This window comes from Ambystoma mexicanum, chromosome 12 (assembly GCF_040938575.1).
Source record: "Ambystoma mexicanum isolate Mex_15411 chromosome 12, UKY_AmexF1_1, whole genome shotgun sequence".
Taxonomy (NCBI): domain Eukaryota; kingdom Metazoa; phylum Chordata; class Amphibia; order Caudata; family Ambystomatidae; genus Ambystoma; species Ambystoma mexicanum.
The window spans coordinates 34,664,267-34,685,402 of NC_090936.1; the positions used below are offsets into that span (position 1 = coordinate 34,664,267).

Consider the following 21,136-nt stretch of genomic DNA (forward strand, 5'->3'; position numbering starts at 1 on the left):
TAAGTGCTGGAGAAAGGCCACCAAGAAGTCGTCCTCTTACCTCTCAGGCTAGATTGGCTGAACAAACGCACACAAAGCGGCTGAATGCTGATAGAGTCCCCATGTTGTCGTCAGTTCGTGATGAAAAAAGCACGACTTTGAAACAACCTACCGCAAAGCCAAAGATGTCTCCAAAAAACAGGAGCTAGAATCCTTCCACAAATCTGAACCCCAGAATGACTTCCGCTCAATTAAACAAACACCAAACAATGAAAACGATAGATCACGAAAGACATCAAACAGAGATAAATCAGAAATCATGGAAAATCAGAGTGGAAAACTTGTTCCCTGAAGAAACTGAAGTGAATTTAAACAGACGAAATGTGATCAGATTACTTCACAATATTCTCTCTTTACGCACAATAACCACAGAAGATATACTGATTGTAGAATACATCTCTGAAAAGTCGTCTGACAGTGTTTTTTTTTTACACATTAGATCAACAGCTGTGGAAAGAACTCTTTTAGCAGCAAAAGATGAACTTCTATAGTATGGTTTCGAAGTACAATCTTGAGAGAAGTGTGAAACAAGCTTCGAAATCAACAGAACTAATTTCTTCAAATGAACACAGACGCGAAGATTTGAAGAAGCATTTCTCCGAAAAAGCCCCTTTGTCTCCAACGAACTATACATTAAAAGACTCATTTGAAATCGCAAGAAGAGTTGATGCCAATAGGAATGGAAACATGTGGAATCCTATCCTGAAACACAAGAGGATTTTCCCATTTATTTCAAGATTTTCCAATCTCGCAGGTAAATAACTTTATAATCTGTCTACAAGAGACTTGGCTGAGGGAAATCCCAATAAAAGATGGGTACACCATTGTGCTTAACAAAGCAAAGAAAAATCATTGTGGAAGACCCTTTTCCGGTCTAATCACAATGGTAAACAACACCTTTGGCTGGAAGATTGTCCAAACCTTTATGCCAATTATTTTTGTATAAGGTTCCCTGCTCCAGCTGACGTCGGCCAATACGAATCAGATTTCACACTTACTGGTGATTCATCTATATTGGAATCCAGCAATGATTTTGACGGTGAGTTTCATCAAAGCAGTTACAACTATAATTGATCCATGCTTAACGCTATTCAGAGACTTACTAATATTAATCTGCAGAGACTTCAATTTCTCCTGGTTCAAAGCTCCTTCAAGAACCGTGTCGGAAACAAGCTCGACATATACAAAGGGCGACAAATGGATAAAAGCTAGAAGTTGCAAGTTGGTTAATGGAAACATCTATGGAGATATTCCACCACGACCTACTTGGCACGAGAAAATACTCAAAAAACATTAGACTATTTCTGGATCTCCTTGTCTTTTAGGCCAAAATTAAACACAATGGCAGTACATAGGACCGACAACAGTGACCATAGCATTTTGGAATTAACTTGTGTAATGGAGCAGGTTCCAACTCTGCACAATTACAACTGCCCAGTAGAAGTAAATGAAGGCAGGAATCGTCTGCGAATTAAAGACCATCACATTTGTCAGCTGAACAACCGATTAAAAGATGAGCTAACAACTGCCGCTGTAAAGATAAATTACGGCCCATTGTTGCTGCAAATCTGTACTAAAAAAACAACATTGAAGTTGCATCACCAACAACTTATATATGCCTTCAGTATCCAGGTCAATCAGAAGAAAAAACAAATGCACAAGACCATCAGACAATTAAAAAAGAAAGATAGCACAATGATTGAGACAGAAAGAGCTATCAGAAGAAGCAAAATGAAATATCGAAATTGACTCAAATCGTTCAAAATACTTAGAGAGCAAGAACATGCAGAATTAATGCTTGGATTGATAATCCAATGTAAATCTAGAGACATCTGGAAAATGCTAAATATGAATAATTCCAAAGAGCTATGTTTGGTTAATGGAATCTCCATGGCAACATGGGAAGACCACAAGTATTTGCTGGGACATCAACATATGACATCATAAAGTTCACCCCGTCCGTGGAGCCCTGGGATGTGTGTGAATCCAGAGACAGACTCCTCACACTGATAAAGCAGTTAAAGAACTCGCGTGCTGCAGGACCTGATGGGTTAACAAATGTCATGATAAAAGAAAAAAAGGAGTTATGGGCAGAATTTATTGCAGATTTATTTGAAGTAATATCAGTGTCCAAATGTATACCCCGCTCATGGAAGTCTGCGGTCATTGTGCCTATTTTCAAGAAGGGCAATAGGGAAAATCCTGCCAACTATCGCCCTATTGCCCTCTTGGACATAATAGGGAAAATCTTGGCTACTTACTTGCAACAGAAAATTACAGCTTGGGCGCCAAACAAAAATTTACTAGACGTCCGCCAAACTGGTTTTACTAATGAGGTTGGAACAGAAGTTAATCTTCTAATTGTGAATCTGTTAAAGCTTCAAACTCTAAAGACAAAGAAGAAACTCTTTTTAGCATTCATAGACATGCGTCAAGCCTTTGATCGAATAAACCGCACAAAATTGTGGAACAAACTTATAACATGGGTTTGCCCCCCCAACTTTACTTGAGCCTCTTATGGCCTTACATGAAGAAACCTCAATAAAAGTTTGCACTAACAACAGCGGCAAATTGACAAGAGAAGTCCCTACAACCCATGGAGTCAAAAAAGGATGCCCGTTAGCAGCGTTAATGTTCAAGCTATATATTGCTGACCTGCCCGCAGCCTTCCAGCACATCTGTTGTTTTCCGCCAAAATTGAACCATCAAATGATAAGTTGGGCCTTATATGCCGATGAAATTGTACTAGTCGACCAAACTGAGATTGGCTTCAACGTCTCCTAAATGCACTGGTTGTCTACCTGCAAGCAAACGACCTTGAAATTAATGCTGCAAAATAAAAAATTGTGGCTTTTAACAAAAGTCAAAAAAGAGCCCTGAAAAGGTTTGGGTGGACAGCGGATGGTGAAAAAAGTGACTCCGTCTCAAGGATACGATATCTTGGGATCCAAATCAATCAATCCATAAGAGAACAAGATTGGATAATTGATTTGAAGCATCAGATGGCATCTTTTACACTGCAGGGAAAACGGCTACATAATGAATATGGTAAATTCACCTTCATTCCGATAATGACATTTTATGGGCAGAAAGTCATTCCGGTGATAACATATGGGGCGGAAGCTGGATTAAACATTGACAATCGGATCTGGCCAATTCTGGAAGGTCAGTTCTGGAAGGGAGTGTTGGGATTACCATCTTATGTTTCCATTGTAGCAATACGACATGAATTGGGCTTGGACCCTCTAAATGGACTAATCCAATGGAAATCAATTGCTTTACTACGTAAAATGAACCTCAGTACTGTTGCTCCTGCTTATGAAATTCTAAAAGAGTCAGCCAACAATCCATACACTGGAGTTCTAGACATTTGGGCCATGAAAATACGCAAGATCTTAATAGCCACTGACATTTCTTGGGAAACTGTCAGAGACATGCCTCAAATTGCTAAAAAAAAAAGCTCAGACAATGGCACTGGATAAAAAACACTGAAACATGTGACTCTATGCCTTCTGCACTTAATCTGGGCCTAACATGTAACAAACTAGATAAACTACCTAAGCATCTAGAAAGGTTTCCATCTAGACACCATCGCAATACATTTCTGAAATTGCGGCTGAACATCTATAAAACTAAGGAGATGATGTGGCAGAGACATTTCAAAGAAGTAACAGATAATAAATGCAGTTTCTGCAAGTGAACCAGAATTCTTAGAGCATTTAATCACTGAATGCAGTCATGTGTGTATCCAGCGTTCATTTTTTCTTCAGCATCTTACATCATTACATCATAATACTGAAGACTGGTGGAATACATCTATAGCTGGAAATAATGTCAGACTTATATGTGCCTTGGTAGACTTCTAGCAAAATGTTCTTCAAGAGAACCCATCTTGATGAGACGGTTTATTTATTTTTCTTGAGAGGATTTGACATTGCTGTATTTTTGTGATTAAAGTTGTGTAAACAACTAATTGTTACAATAAAAAAAAATAAAAAAATAAATAGTGGCAAGGCATCCCTTAACAGTGCCAACCTGCAGGCCTGCCTGGGCCAAGGACAGCAGAAAATCCAAAACAGGGGATACCGGACAGAATAAAGGATCCAGATCCCTCTCACAGCACCAAGCTCAAAATGTATGCCATCTACAGGCCTAAATAGATTTTGTGGCGGGTCTCAGAGCTGAAAGGAGCAGATGACGGACGTCGTATGACAAGTCCACTCCCTGTATCCAGCCTCCCAGTAGCCAATCATGAAGGTTCAGGCTGCTGAGGTCCGGTGGAGAACCTGCCTCTCCAATTGGCAGAGCAAGTTGACTCTCCTTGGAAGGCACCAATGAGGACAGATGGACATGTGCAGCAACTCCAGACCCCACGTCCTCTGGGCCAAGTCAGTAACGATCAGGTTCAACGGGCGCATTCTCCTCAGAACCAGCAGAATGACGGATCGGTGAGAACACATAAATGAGGTTGAATGTCAACTCAACCGTCGATGCGTCCCCCGAAGCTTTCTGAGGAAGTGATTCCCTGGAGCAGAACAACTCACACTTCCTGTTCACACTGGAAGTGAAGAGGTCTACTTGAAGAATTCCCCAAAAAAAGATCTCCTTCAAGGCATCGGCTTCTCCAGAGCCCAGAACCACAGTTGCATTGCTTCTCTGCATAAAGGAAGGACCCCACACCACCTTGTTTGTTGAGGTAGTGCATGGGGCCAGCCGGATCACTTGTTAGGGTTCGGTCGCCCCCCCCCCTCCAAGTCCTCACACAGCACTGACTTCGTTATGCTTCAAGTCCATTTGATGCAGTTTTCCTGCACCCTGGCACATGATGGGATCCAAGGGGGGCTCCATGCCAACACATGTCGGAGATGACACGTCGGGTGCTCGCTGGTGATGCGGGCTTGGAGCGTGGCCACGCAGTAGGGTGCTTTACTCTAACCATGAGGTCATGCGCCAGTCTGCCGTCACCAGAAGGAGCGTATATTAGGCTCAGAACTCAGTTGGTGGGGGTTGTTCATTTCAGGACTCATTATTGCATGATGTATTGAATGATGGCATGTTATTAATGCATTCCATTTGTAACCTTTCTACAGCTCATGTCCAGAAAGTGAGAACTAGGGTGTGTGTGTGTCAAGTAGCACTGCCACCTGGCAGGACCTTCCCCACAGTGTATCACTTTGTTTTACCTGTGGGTGTGCATTGTATTGCCTCTGCAAGACTCCTGAGAATGCCTGAAAAGACTACCAGAGCCTGACATCACCCTTAGCTCCAGCAAATGGATGCGTTGACGGAGTAACGGGCAGAGTGTGGTGTGCTTACCTGCAAGAACCTGTGGAGTCTTTCCATTTTGGTGGTCATTCCTTTGGGAGGAGTTTGAACTCTGCAGTTAAAATCCCTTGCACCGGCTGAGCAACACGCAGAGTGTGTTCTGCTGTGAACTGGTGAAGGCCTAACACATCGCAACATCGTGCATAGAAGAACTGAGAAGTCTGTAGCATGTTACTGTGAGGAGGTAACCCAAGTGTGGGCGCACACACACACAGACTGGACGTTGATCGTTTGAAGGTTCCCTTTTCTAGCCGATTGCTGACTTAGTGCTTGCGAGGCGACTGGAGCCTCCAGTATTTGTCTTGGTTAAGTTACGGCATAACAGCAGAGTTGTGTGGTGTAGGAGGAGGGATCCATTGGAAGACTGCAAGTGTGCCATTGAGCCCTGCCCCCCCTCCAACCCCCTGGCCCTCCAGATCCTTGCAATTTTGAGTGTCTTTTTGCCAGCATACTATTCCTTACCCATCGGCAGCAGTTAAATCAGGCCACCACACAAATAGAAACTGGTGCCGTAAGGGGGCTGAATATTGCAATAGACCTTGTACTATTAAAGCTGTGTATTTCTAATTCCTGGCACAATACCCTTGTGAACAGAGACTCCCGACTTTGTTTCTGTAGGTGAAATATCATAGTTAACAAGTTGGGAGGAGCGTTTGCCACTTGCTAGAGCTCCCGCGACATAGAAACTATGTATGAATTGCGCAGTAAAACCACGACTGATACAGCAAGCATTATTGAACCCACTGGGGTGGGCGAAGTTGGTGTGATCCCACCACAAGGGTGGTCTTTGCCTGACCTACTAACTGCCCCGCCTGATATGCCCATTAGGGGGCAAGGCCAAGTTGACACTCCAGCAGCAGGTTGGGGGGGGGTGTTGAAAGGGCCAAATGGAACGTCTTTTGTGGTGGACAAACAGTGTTCAAAAACTTTTCTTGTACAAGGAGATAAGCAAAGCAATAAAGGGGGTCAGAAACATGGCCCCGGCTGCAACTGAGGCTAGAAATGGAACACTGAAGGAAACTGAAAGTGGCACAGGAAATGAAGTGATTTTGACTACCCAGTCATTAACAGGGTGCCCGGATAACCTCTCAAACAGCTGCACAGTTACACCTTCTCCAATCACTGCTCTTATAGGGGAGACCGGCTTGGATGCGTAAGTTCCAAACGGATTTGTCCAGGTGCAGAGTATTAACTCGGGAACTCAGAGAAAATGGAAAATGGGGCGAATGGAAGCCATTACAGTGCCCGCAAAGGATATCAGGAAAGCAATAGAAAAACAAAAAAGGATGGAAAACGACTTCTTGGTGGGGAATCCTGCCTATACCTGGCACAAGTACTGAGATTAGGCACAAAGGGAGGAGGAGAGCCGCAAATGATGGCGACAGCAATTTCATTAGTGATCAAAGTTTGATAGCAATGGATCTGCTGGAGGTACGTAAGCTACCCATATTCGACGTACTAGAGGGGGAAGGCAGGTGGACTTGAACGCGCCACAGTAGGAAGAATTAATGCTATCCTACACGACGGAACATCACATCAGCTTGCCAGGTGGGGGCCTTGAGGAAGGGGTAGCCCACGGTCTTGAGGCCAGTCCCTTGACGCAAGGGTTACACTATACCTTGAGGGAACTATCATGTGAGGCTAACCGCCTTGAGATCTCAGCTCTAAACATGCTTTTAAGCTCCTTCGTCTCCTTGTACGACAACATAAAACTTGAACCCATGACTCACACCCTGCAGCTGAGTGAACTGGTGCTCGGTGTAGAGGAGGTGCAAGGGTACTGTTAAAAAAGAAAAAGTTAAAAAATACCTGAATCCCTCAAATCATTTGCTGAGAGAGGTAGCCCAACCTCCTTCTACAATATATTCTCCTGCTGTGATCGCCTCCACTGCCACCAAATTAGAGCCTGAGACCGACGACAACAAAGCTCATCATAGATAAACCAATAGTATCCCAAGGGAAGACCACCTCCCAACCCTCAAGAAAGAAAAAGAAGGGCAGGCATTCTGGCTCTAGAAAATTCCTCAGGAATATAGTTTTTGAAAGTACAGCATTTCCTTGAAAAGGCGGCACCTATGGATGAGGGTGCAGTGGTATAAGAAGTTCCCTTGGAGGTGGGCACGTTTGAGGAACCAGTAAATTCTGCCAACCTTCAGAACACAGACAATCCAGTTGCGAGGAATGAAACTGATAAGAGACTCGCAGACAGTCTCCCTCATAAAACATTGAATGCTCGCAGAGTGGGCAAACCTCTTCGCCCAAAAGTGAGGGGGTGACATGGTGACAGTTTTGAATCACATCAAAGAAGCGTGCCAGAGGTGTTCCGAATTAGTTAGGGCCCCAATGGTAAAGGTATAGATGTGTGCATTCAAACTGAAAAGAACGGGGTTGGGGGAGGTGGATCAGTTTAACCCGGTTATGGCAGGCCCTTTAAGATCTGTTGCTGTCCTGGTGGGCGATGGGGGCCCAGGCCAGGGTCTTTGTCCCAACCAAGGTGTTTTACAAAGGCATATGAGGGGTACGAGCGTGCAGAGATTTGACAGGGTTCTGAGAGGGCACCAGCTTGCTCCCACGATTTGGGCCGAATATCAAAAGCCACCTTACTCGGATCAAGAGTGACACATTCTAATGAAAGAATACAGTCCAAGTTTTCATGTATCGATGAGGAGATATGTTTGGTGATGTAACACTTATTTGCCATTACAGAGGACATTCTGCTAAATCATGGGAATGTTCTGAGGTTATTGCACGAAATCACACAACTTTGGCTGATTAGTTCAAGAGACATTGAGAGAGTTTATTTTCCAGGAAAAAGGGGAAAGGATGTTGTACAACCAGTATTAAAATCTATGCTGGTTGGTAATTTGGTAATGGCAGAAGAGGATGCGGTATGGAATCTGGGTTATATAAACCCCTTTGAAGATCGAAAGGGCAAGGTGCAGGAGGAGGATTCTATCACCTTGAGTGAGGGAATACCATTAGGGTCACACTCAAGGCCTTGAAGGATCACACATAACTTGCCAAATTAATGTAGGTTCGGCTCTGAGGAGGGGTACAGGCATGCAGAAGAACAAGGATAATGGGGACATGTGGTCCTGGCTTCCCCATTCCCTGCCTGGTTGTTGGAACACGATGAGTGAAAGGAGGACGGGACTCTAGCAGGTGGGGAGGAGGTGCAAGAGCTCTCTCTTCTCAGCTGGAACACCAGGGGCTTCTCTAGTTTGACAAAAATTTAAATGGTAGCAATCTCTGGTTGACACTCTATGTTTTACTATTTCAAGAGGTCTGATTAACTAGACATGTCAGCTTGGATGGTTACATAAGATTCTATTTGAGTGAATGTTATTTTCATAATGAATTGAAATTAATTTTGTAATAATTGCTTGAACATCCAATGTAATTTGTTAATAATGTTGAAAAGTTGAGATTTTCTCTCAGCCAAATCAAATACATTAAAAAAAAAAAAACAGCAGTTGGCGAGGAAGGGGGCAGGATGGTAGAACCTCAGGTGGCCTCATGATAGCCGTGAAAAAATCCTTTTTAATAGAGTCCAAGGTCATCTCAGAGAATTAATATGGCATTTTAGCGATTAAAGTAAGATTGAAAAATATCCTAGGGGAAGCTCCAGTGTTGATGCTTAACACATATAGCAACCCCTTGCCTGTTAATCTACCATCCTTCCTGCAGAAACTCACGGAAATCTGTGAAACATTTGGCTTGGCCTAAATGAACCTTGTGTGGAGTTGGTGGGTTCTAATTGTTTTAAAGAAAGAGGGGAGGAGAAGGGAAACATGGAGCTGCTTAAAAAAAAAAACATTGGGATCTAGTGGTGGTTAACGGTAATGTGAAAGGGGATATCCCCCCTAAAGACACTTGGAAGAATGCGGTTACCTCCTCTTGCATTGATTATATCATGTCATTAGAACTTCTAATGAGGGCATGCTTAGAACCTCAAATCCGTTCGACATCTCCGAGTGACCATAATCCTCTAATTGTAACATCGGTTTTTAGAGTTCAACTTAATCTGCAGTCCAATTTTTCTAATTTAACCCTTGCTAATGGGTGTAATGAATTGGGAACGAGGATTGCAAAAGGGCAAAAGTGCCCAGAATACTTCGATCATTTGATAGGCTCAACCTCGCTATTTGAGAAATTGGAAGTATTGAAGGTGGGATCCTTTTACTGCCTACTATATAGGTTTATAGACATTTCCAACCCAGGTAACAAAGTCAGTGGGGTCGGCTTACATCCGTTCGAACTAGTTAAAAAAAGGAAAAGGATTCTGCGTAAAAAAAAATGAGGGAGTTCGTAGAGAATGTTTAAATGTAGTGTTGTAGTCTGAACAGATTACAGAATTGAAACAAGCTTTAAAAAACGGTCAGATCCAATCGATATTATCAGTCTCATCCAGGGAATGAATGCTACATATTGCCCTTAGTAAAAACTCCCAGAATTTGTGTGGGGGTAATTAATAATCTGGTTCACCTACAAGACAAGAAACAGGATAACGCTATTTCTAAGGAGGCCTGTGGCAAACATTTATAAAGTCTTTACAGGTGCCCTGTTGCCAGAGCCGATCATTAATTGTCCATGGGTTTTGAATCTGGGACTTGAGAAGATCGAAGAACCCATTAGAAGGACCTCCAATTTAAAGGCAGCGAGGCCTAACGGGCCGTATAATGTCCTTATGAAGTCTAACCGTAGAGTCTGGCAAAAGTCATGTTTTTTCTTTTGATTTCAGTGTTGGCCAATAGATTAACTCCAAGTTCTTGGATACACTCAGTGATTATTCCAATCTTTACGAAAGGTGACAGGAATACACACTCAACTATCGACCCATATTGTCTTGCAGGAGGCCTGGGCCACTGCTGCCGGATGCCTCACAAAGTTTCAGACAGGCTTTAGAAAGGGCCTTGCCACCTCATTGAATGGAAATTGCAGGCCTGGTGTATCCTGTATCCATTATTAGCAATCCTGATTCACCTACATAGGGGGTCAGTATTGTAGGTCAGATTGAACAGGCAAGGGACCCTGTATCAAGAATTTGACACCCATAGGGGGCTGAGGCAGGGTTGTGTGTTGGCCCCCTGCTTGTTCAATCTGCATCTGGCTGACTTGAGAGGATGCTCGAATGCTGCAACCTTTGTTTCGCCTAGGATAGAGGAGCTGCAGGTTTGACATTTGACCTATGCGGATGATGTAGTTCTGTTGGACAGAACACAGATGGGAAAGCAGAGGTTGGCCAGTGCTTTGGCAGAGTATGCAGAACAACACAAATTAGTTATTAACTGTGGAAAAACAAATGTGTAAGGATTCTGCAAAAACACCAATAAGCTTACCTACTTCAGCTTTGTCATTGACTCCTGCCCCAACAGAGGAAATGTAATCTGTAAAGTGAAGTTGAAAGCAGCACAATTGCCAGCTCAGGTGAAAAAGAAACGTATACAGTATTGCAGTTCCAGTTTTAGATTTTTATAGAGTGAAAGTTGTGCCAGCGCATACGTATGGAGTGGAAATTGCTGCTGTTTTTCGGGGGCTACACTGGGATAAGATGGAGGCAATTGTGTGGATGACGGCCTCAACTCTACCCGATTGTCTCACAATTGCTGCTTTGCGTCTAGAATGGGCTCTATCCAGTCCTAAATCTTACAATGTAAAATACTGTCTCAGTAGAGACTATTATTAAGTCCTCTTTTTGATTCTATGTTCAGTGATTTGGGTGCCACGATGATCAGGGGAAATTGTCCCCCCATTGGTTGCTTTTAGAAAAGCAGCAGACCTAATTTTGAGTGACTGTGGAGTACAATAGGATTTGTTGATGGCAAACCCTGGTCTGGTCATGAAAAAACATAGGGAGCTCGATTGGTGCCAGACGATACAGAAAGTCAATTTGTACATACTGTACAGGAGTCTCTCGCCCGTGATAAACCACGGACATACTAACCACGTTATCTGAGGAAATTCCCCAAAACACATTGCCAGGGTGAATTCCTCAGATTAAGACTGAACCTATTGTTAACTGGTAAAATTCAAGAGATTAGGGAAGGCAGCAGAAAAAGGGAATCGGAAGGGATAGGAAATTATCTGCAAAGCAATACCCCAAGCTTGATACAAAGTAGAGAACACACCTTGATAGAATGTGGGGTGTTGCAAGAGCAGCAGTTGACTCTCCTTAATATATTTGTATGGAATCCAGAGCATATTAACACTAGATACATCTTTTATAGAATGGCCAGTGGTGAGGAAACGCTTGCAACGATAGCAACATTAACATTGCTGGCACTAGCAGGGATAATCCATAGCTCGTAGAGGGAAGGGGCTGATCCCTTGTTTCTTTGGCAAAAATTGTAGACTACATGCGTATTTGTAGAGAAGGGTGCTAAATCCTCCTGCTATGAAATATGTAATGTGATGGTACAGCCTGTAATATTGTAACCATTTATTTGCACATTTCTATACTGCGTATTGGCACATACAGGATTCATGACTAACTGCATTGAAATGATATTTGCCTATTTGCACACTTTCCTACTGCATATTTGTACAGAAGGGAATTGACATGAGCTGCAAGGTTATGAAACCAGTGATTGGTACAGGCTGTAATATTGTAACCGCTTATTTGTACATTTCTCTACTGTGTATTTGCACAGATGGGCGTCATCTTGATTCTATGTTCATTCATCCCCAGTATTTTATCGCTTTGGGTTCCCAGGAGCTGGGTCTTCTCTATGAATGGGCCATGTGCCATTTTGGTTTTTACTCTTCCTCCCCTCCCCGGTGTTTCGTGTGCTGTACTGAGCTCTCCAATGTTTCAAGTGTGTGTTTTTCTGGGTAGAAAAACACTGGGTAAACTTGAGGGATTCTTTTTTTTCACTAGCCATAAAGGAAAATAAAGGAAAATAGCAACATGGTTTCATTGGCAGGAGGATCCTTTTTCGCGAGGCAATGCCACTGAAACACCATTTCCCATGCTCAATTTTCTGCATGCAAGAAGACAATCTCACAATTTTGTATTGCAGTTCTTAAGTATTGATCACAGGTACCCCAAGGTGTCAGAAAGTTCTTTTAAGTGGTCAGGGCCGGGGAAACACTATCTCAACACCTGTTAGAACCAACTTGTACATGGATACCTTCTCCATTAAGGGGAACACTTTACAAGCTTTATGAATTTGGGTCTGCTCAGTGGCACTAGAAGGTTTAATGGTTTTTGATTATTTTGGTATGGAGGTTGGGCCATTTCTCGCTCTCTCGACTATAGCGGTGCCACCGTAAAAAGGGGTTAGCAAATATACACTGTGGATTCCCCTACAATCTATTTTCTAGCAGACTGTACAGAGGAACCTAAAGGCAATTGCCTTTTCGATCTAAACTCCCCCGGGGACTTTCCAAGCTAGCCCTACACTATCGATCTTAGTGCTAAAAAAAATAATATAAAGAGGGTAAGGAATGTGCCTTCCGGGGACTCTACCGGACTCTGGCTCCTTTTCCCTCACGCCCTGATGTTCCTCTCCCTGTCTCTTATGGTTCTACTCCAGCTTCTACTGTCCTGCTTACAACTCCACCCACCTTCTCTATTACTTCCCTCTATATCGTCCCGCTCTGTCCTTCTTAGCTCTTGCCTTCTACTACTCCCCTACATCCTTCAATGCTATACCTCCCTCCTCCACACCACAATCCCTCCACCTTTTACTCAGTTACTCACTCTAAAATTCTCAATCACCCACCTTGCACACATACTCACTTTACAGTACCACCTGCTCTCATCAACCAATATCTCACCTTTTCTTTAATTCACGTCCACATTCCTGCCAACCATCCTTTCTGTTGGTCTGTAATCACCTCCTCTGACCTCACCCAAATAGCCCACACCTTCCTGTTATCCCTTTTACCCCCCCGCCTCCCTTCCTTCTATCCATCAGTATACTAGCCCTGGCCAATCTGGCCTGGTCTTCATTTCTTTTTATCCCCCAATTTTCCTCCTTCTCTTAACTCTCTAAAATGCCTACTTCTTCTTTGGTTGACCCTATCGCTGGGTCTTTCCAATCACATCTTTCTACCTCCTCTAACTTGTCCTCCCCATCCTTGACTTTCTTTCGCCATCTATGTTTTTCTCTATCCTTCTCCTACTTGCCATCTTACTCTCGCTTTGTCCTTCTGCTGTCTTCTAAATTCTCCTCCTTGCTCTACTCCTACACATCCTGCTTTGCTTCAATACTGTCCTGTCAATTATCCTTGGTTGGCCCTTCCTCTCCACTCGGTAAAGCACAAACCTTCCTCCTTCCAATACCCTCACCCAGCAGTAACTGTCTATGTAAAAGGGTCAGACCCACCCGTCAGGATGTTCATTACAAATCGATCTTAGCGATTGCACTGCCTATGCTGAGCACAGGGATTGGTTGTCAGATTTTGAATTGTCCTTCACTGCTGCTTGGAGTTGCTCCATGCCTCGGACCCTGGATCTGCACACTGAACCCTCAAGAGGATCATCCACTATCTTGAATTCATATTATTCTTTTTCATGACAACATTTTATTAGGTTGTACAAATCAACATGACATCAACCACAGTACAATGATCATTAATTGCAACATTTCAGTAATACAGGTTCATAGGGATGGCGAGGGATCAGCTAATGATAGCCGGCACTCTATTGTCCAATACCATGTCCAATCTTGGTGGTTATATAGGCAGCTGTAGGTAGAGTGAATATGATTGACGTCTATGGATTGGTCAATAGAATGGGCGGCTTTGTAGCCATCTGGTGATTGGTGGCCTTCTAGACAGCGTGGGAATCCGTTGCATAATCCATGAAAGGATCCCAAATGTTCATGGTTTTATTGAAGGCGTTAGTTTGGATTGCAGTCACCTTTTCAGCCACCGCAATTTCCCAGCATTTGGACCACCATAATGCTACGGAGGGTCAGTCTTCGTTTTTCCACAAACGGGCCATAGCAATTTTTGCTGCGAGGAGTAAGTGCGTACACAAACGAGGAATGCGTCCTGAGATTGGTAGTGCCCCCCCCCCCCGTTCCCCTAAAAGAATGATTCCCGGATCCCAGGGTATGGGGAGTCCAGTGATGTCTTTGATGTGTTTAATCACGTGTCTCCAATAGGTCTCCGCCCTTGGGCAGGCCCATACCATGTGAAATAGGGATCCAGGGGTGGAACAGCCTCGCCAGCAACGATCAGAGTGATTCGGATTAGCTCTGTTGATCTGGAATGGGGTTACATAATAGCAGAGCTTATAGCCTCCCTCCCTGTTTGTAATACATTGTGAGCTTTTGTGCAGTCCTGCCCAAATTTTAGCCCATTCCTTTACCTCTATTTCCCAGCCGAGGTCCTTCTCCCACTCGATCATGTATCTTTCTTTTTTCGTGGTGTCGGCCCTGTCCAGAAGATGGTACAGTGCTGAGATTTTACCTTTTTGTTGGGGTTTTGAGGGAGATCTCTAGATCTGTTAGCTCTCTGGCGCATTTCTCTCGAACCGCCCTATGAGACAGCCAGTGCCGTATTTGGGTATAATGCAATCTCTCCCGCTCCTCTACCCCAAATTTCTCTTTGCATCTTTCAAATGAGATAGGGGAGCCCTCCTCTAGAAAGTCGCCCGTTTTGAGCAGGCCACCCTCCCTCCAAGACTGGAAACTATTGGGGCAACAGCCTGGTGAAAACTCTGGGTTATTCCAGATAGGGGATAGGGGGCCCAGAGTGCCCCGTATAACCCATTTCCGAGCTGCTGCCTTCCAGAATTCATATTCTTATACCTTTTTTTGTGCTTAGATGAAATATGAATATCACTTAAATATACTGTCATTAAATCAATTCACCACAAAATGTCATTATATACTTGTTTTGGTAAGCAATTAAACTTTGCCTCTCATCAGTCATGTCCAGATTCATTCTCGATTAACATAATTCCTTAAACTCCTCCAGAACTTTTTCTACCTGTCTATGTATGTTATGTAGCACCATATTTAAGGACAACACCTTTCCCTCAATGCACCTACTCCCGAAATGATGTCTCTTAATCCATTCTGGTTCATGTACGACCCTCCATAGTAGCCGTCTATATATGGTCTGGTGTTTATAGCAGCTAGTCATATTCGTTTCCAGTTCAGTGGTATCCTTAGATATTCGACAGGTTCTAATATTCCTTTCAATCCCTAATGTAGGTCCTATCACAGACAATGTGGAAGTTCAAACGCATCAGAAACATGAACCTTCGACGTGAAGTCGCGGGTATGACCTCCAAGTATTTCTGCGAACACATGACTGTGCAAATTCTTCTGTTGATTTTTTTTTTAATCCAATCCCATAATAAAAATTGATTTTTAAAAGGAGTTGCACAAGATCTTGTATTCGCTTTCCCAGTCAGGCACCCAATCTATCTCGTTGAATACTTGTGTTTTAATTTACTAAGTTTACTTTGGTTTAACTCAGATTTTTCGCAGAGCAATGCCTGTAACTGGCAACTGGAGTCTTTGCTAGCATTTATATATAAAAGGCCTCTTTTGAGCCTCACCATGCCGGACAAGGACCCTAGGCCCAATTCTAGTCTTATTGTGCTTTGAGCCAGTCCCAAAATGTTCCTACAGATTTTTGCCTCAAGGTCCTCTAACTATTTCAGGTCAATTATATAGCTCACTTATAGGCCATATGTTATAGCCATAACCACTGCCTGCCAATAAGCCAAGAGTACTGTATCCCCCCCCCCGCCGAGTGTGTACCCCACTAATCACTTTGCAAATGATTTAATTATTGCTATTCATGTTTTAGCTCTGGTCCGTTTACTGTGAATTAGGTCAGCGTTTTTGTTTTTCTCATTAATAACTACGTACCCCAAGTACTTATAACTACTAACCTGTCCTATGGGAACAACCGGTAAGTTTAAGCTACTTATAAAAGAGAGAGGCGGGGCTACTTATAAAAGAGTTCTATTATATGCAAAGTTCATACATTTGGTCTTTTCAGGGTTTAGCTCTAGGTCATTATCTTTGGCATATCGAGACAGTTCCCTTGCAGATCTTGTTAATCCCATATACTTGTGATCCAACAATATGACGTTGTCCGCATAGGAGAGTCATCTCACGTGCCTAGCACCAATTTTATGGGGGCACGCTGTTTATACCTGCCAGTCTACCTGGAAGGTCTGCTAAGTATACGACAAATAACACGGGAGCCAAACCATATCCTTGTGTGAGACCCCTAGCAGTGGTTAGCTCCCTAGAGCATGCTCCCAAAATATTTAACCCCATCTGAACCATAGGGTTCAGATGTAGCTGCTTAACAATATCAAGCAGTGCTGTGTCAAGACCCCTGGACTGATGTTTTCCCCACAGTTGTTGTCTGATAATGGTATCAAAAGCAGCCGTGAAGTCTGCATAGAATGTATACAAGGGAGGATTATTTTTACCTTGTGCTTTGCGTGCCAAGGGGATTCATGTTAAGATTTTATATGCGGTAGACCAACCAGGTAGAAAGCCTGTTTAAAACTTACCAAGTATCTTGTTGTTAGTTATCCATCTCTGTAATTCCTTCCATATAACAGTTGCAATTACTTTACTTGCAACATCTAACAGTGCGAGTAGTCATAATTGCTGGGGTTGTCCCTGGCCTTTTGAATAAACAAAGGAATATTGCTTTCTTCCATGAGATGGAGACAAACCCTGCGCTTACCACCTATTGAAGCAGTATTGTCAGAATGTCTGCCCAATATTCAGGGTCGTGTAGTATTATCACATTGCCTATTCCATCTGGCAGCTCTACATTTCTTTATTTTTTTAATAACGTTTAACACAGCATCATAATCAAAGTGAGAAACTAAACAACTCCCATCGTGTGATTTGTGGAGTACCCGCAGTTTGCCGGGACCCGATATTTGTCATATAGGTGCTTGACCCACACTTCCTCTAGCGGAAGAGTTAGAATTCCATATACTCCCTGTGTTCGCCACTGCTGGTCCTCTCATCTGCAGCCAGGGGTAGGTTGTGCCAGCAGGCTTGCTGTTCAAACAATCCTCCCACAGATCCATTGGCTGGCCAAGGGAAGCACACAGCAGCTTTACTCCCGTCAAACCACAAATGAACACTCGCTCCTCAAACACAGCAGGACCTGGCTGCTCCAGGTTAGCTTTCTTGAAAGTGATGCGATTGATTTTTCAAACTGTCATTTCAAAGAAGCTTGATGCAGAAAGGGCATCTAGGGATTTTCTACATTGGTCTGGAATTATGGTGTGCGATAGGACACAGGGGGAAGGGTTAAGGTGAAAGAGTGAATACATCACCATTGGTTTGGCGGGGCGCCTTACAAAAACTGGGTCACTGCATCTTATCGAGGGGTCCTTAGGATCTAGCGGGCCTATAAAGTGACTCAAGGATGATCTTGCTTCATCTCAGAAGACTATACCTCTTTCACTTCAGTGACACATGATTTCCCTTGGTTCTAATTTGAGATCTTTTTCTCTGGTTTCATTCTCCTCTCGTTTCCATAGTCTAGCATTTTGTTGTTACTATGAATGCCCCGGGTTCCAATGGGGAAAATGTTTTTCTAGACTGGTGATGGTGCCACCCTTTACCTTCTCCAGGCACATCATCACATAGTAGGTGGCGTCACCCAGCACAAATAGTCAAACCAGTTTAAAACATTTGACTTCAACCCAGTACCTAATGGGGTCCTAGGAGACAGCCAGTGGCCACTGGGCGCAACACCCCTCCCGCCCACACCTCATGCCCTAGTATCTTGCATGTGACTATCATTCTAGATATCCCTCATTCTTAAAAATGCTTCTCATTATAGCATGTGTCGGTGCCTTTTTTTGTAAATTGGTACAGGGCTTTGACATCTTTCTAGAAAAAATCTTTATGTAGAACTTCAATGCAACTGGCCAATCAAAATGCTGCCTATGATTTATGGCTCCAGAGTGATTTTCGAATGGTGGCAAAGGAATAAAGCACTACTTAGCGTAACTTCTTTAAAGTGAAGAAAAATTGTAAATATACTCCTCTCCAAGAAGATTAAACAGGAGGAACAAAAGCCCCCCCCCCCCACCGAGCTTCTTTTTCAGGTCATACAAGTTTTCACCACTACTAAGTACCAATAAGGAACGATGGGTGCGCCAATACTGGCTGGTGCTTAAGCATTATGTTGGCGCGACAGCTTGCACCTCAAGTTATTTCCTACATCCAAATATTTTCCAACAATTTATAAAACAGTCAATGATCTGTGCCAATAGAAATAAAAAACAGACATGACTATGTGACATTCAAAAAATCTCAGCATCCTTGAGGAACTGCCCAAGTCAAGATAGTCAGTTTTTACAAATAAATGTGTTAAAATCCAATTTTATTATCGCATTGAAAAAATATATTCTCTTTCTTTTTGCAGATCAAATGACTCATGTACACATACATCAGTCAAAACACTTACAATAAAAGGACTAAACCACTTCTGTAGATGTGAGAAATAGTGGTTCTAGGCATCATACAAGCTTCAAAAGAACAACCACTAACCAGTCGTTTTACTGCAAAAAACATAATGCACATTTCTTTTACCACACTTTATTGGCAGGGGGTAGGTTTAGGTGATGTAATATAGGGTTTAGAGAGGGCGGTGGCATGAGTGGGGGCACAGCAGGGTTCGCGGGTGGTTTCCCTTGGATTTTGTGTCTGGTTAAAGATTTGCAGTAAAAACAAAAAAGGGATTATATGGTCTTCGCACCGAAATCTTTATCGGAGGACAAGTCATGTTAGCACTTGCTCAATTTACCGAGGAAATTATCTTTATCAATGTGGACTATCAATCAACACTTTGTAATGAACATAACACATTAAAAAAAGAAATGTACTGCACAAGGCCACAGTCAAAAACAACCACAAGCTTAATGCAATCCTGCAGTGGAAAGTTCACAAAAGACCACTAGCAACAATACAGACAAAACCTATACCATCGGGATAGAAAATGTTGTGCAGTAACTAGAAGGAGTCAGTCGTTATTGTTCATAGCTGTGGCTGGGCGAGTCGATGGTTTGGGGAGATCCTCAGGGGATACAGAGGGTTCATGGTTTCCATATAAACTAATTAATTATTTGCTGAAAAAAAAGAATCTGTTAAATAGAAGGGCACTAAATTTGTTTAGCGTTGAGCAGAGGCACTCGAAAAATAACACCTGTGCGCTACAAAAAATCTGGGGAAAAAAACAGATACAATGGAGGTTTTATTGCCGTCACCCAGAGTCCTGGGTGTGATTGTACAGCTTTACAAAGCACGTATTTCAATTTAATTATAGGTGAGCATCTCAACAGGAATGCTATAGAGAACTTTCTTCATTCGGTACATGACAATTTAGCATTAGGTGGTAAAAACAACAGTAAGACGAAAAAGGAAGTGACAAATGTTTTAGAACAAGACAATACAGCAGTTACATTTGACACTATGCTTTGGGGACTGACACGGGATAGAGTGGGTGGAAGATACTTAAAATGGAGATGGTTTGGCAAAGCCTGAAGCAGTGAGTGGCATCCACGATCATGTGCCAGAGAAGCAATGGGTTACCGAAGCACAGAGTGAATCTGCAAAGGAGAGAAATCAGCAAATATAATGGATACCAATGGCAAAGAGGTGTTAGGAGAGATCAAAAAATTAATGGAGTCTCTGTACCAGGGTCAAGAGGGCACCCAATGCAAGGGATATGAGAACCGAGGTGGCGGATCACACATCAGAAAGGCGCAACCAGGTAGTGCAGCACCACTGTTGCACGTATGTGTCAAGGGTATGGTCAGGTCAAATGTATCAAAGGCAGAAGAAAGGTCAAGCATAAGATCCACAGTCTAGTCAATGTTTAGCTTATATAATCAAAGAGTGGAGGTCGCACATGATGGGTTCAAGGACAATGTCCATACTGTGCGTCTCTGGCCAGATACAGATTCACAAAATACACAGCGATAATCCAGATGGAGCTGGTAGGGCATGTCCTCATCCTTCTGAGATCAGCCCCCTACAAAAGGGGATTATTGCTATTACGCTCTGGAACTGCAAATTAAACACAGAAAATGATGCTGTTACCTTCCCCACACTCTGTCAGAGTAATCTTAAACACTTTACATGAACAAAACGACTATTTACCATATGATACGTGGTTGTTATGCATCAAGAACAGCCATCTACAATACAATTTCAACTAACGATTGGACTGTCAAGGTGATCCTAGTTTACAATGAAGGTTGGTCCTTGTAGCCTCAGTCAATTTCAACTGTGCAAGGTCATGCGAAGGCGGCGCATTGGGGGGAGGAAAGGCAGCCTTTGTGCCACCCTTTCGCCTACTAGTCAAGAGGGTGTTCAATCTCACTACAGGCATGTAACACTTTTTGACCACGGACAGGTGGAGACTTGTAATGGGCCTGGAAACATTGTTACTATACTTGCAAAATGTCTTCCAGTGTGCAAAAATGCAAGATAGTATGTTGAATATCGTGTTAGATTGCGATACGACAATGAAAAGCGTGTTCTTTCATGCAAGAGTTTCTCTTTAATTCACAGATAATTACCTCATACTCTTAATTTAAAAAAATATACAAAACTAAACTTCCAAATCCCCATAAGTCCATATGACGATAAAATCAGATTTGACATTTTTTCCAGAAGTCACGCTTTCCAAATGAGGCTGTGTGGAACAATTTAGGGTGAGTGCTCTTGCTCTGAATTCTCGCATGTCCGTTCTGTGGGGGACGCCGCAGGTTTCCCTAGGGAATGTAACCAAGAGTAAATGATAGTGAACATAC

The 21,136-nt window shown here is 43.0% G+C and overlaps 1 protein-coding gene and 1 long non-coding RNA gene across 9 annotated transcripts in view; one reads left to right on the forward strand and one right to left on the reverse strand.

Moving 5' to 3' along the window:
- The window catches only part of BEND7 (BEN domain containing 7), a 133,492-nt gene that overhangs the window by 13,789 nt on the left and 98,567 nt on the right, over positions 1 to 21,136 (reverse strand). For 3 of the 8 annotated variants that reach the window (XR_011281731.1, XR_011281730.1, XM_069627880.1), the window contains one exon: positions 18,686 to 20,387. The exons of 2 other annotated variants lie outside the window; for them this stretch is intronic. Coding sequence is in view for 3 of the 6 variants with exons in the window: in XM_069627880.1 (XP_069483981.1) it covers positions 20,353 to 20,387 (35 nt within the window). In the remaining 3 variants the exon portion in view is untranslated. Of the gene's footprint in view, positions 1 to 18,685; positions 21,098 to 21,136 lie in introns of those variants that run through there. 3 more of the 8 variants (XM_069627879.1, XM_069627878.1, XR_011281729.1) reach the window with 2 other exon arrangements.
- Positions 1 to 21,136, forward strand: part of LOC138513223 (uncharacterized) — a 132,113-nt gene that overhangs the window by 6,075 nt on the left and 104,902 nt on the right. The gene's annotated exons all lie outside the window — the stretch shown is intronic.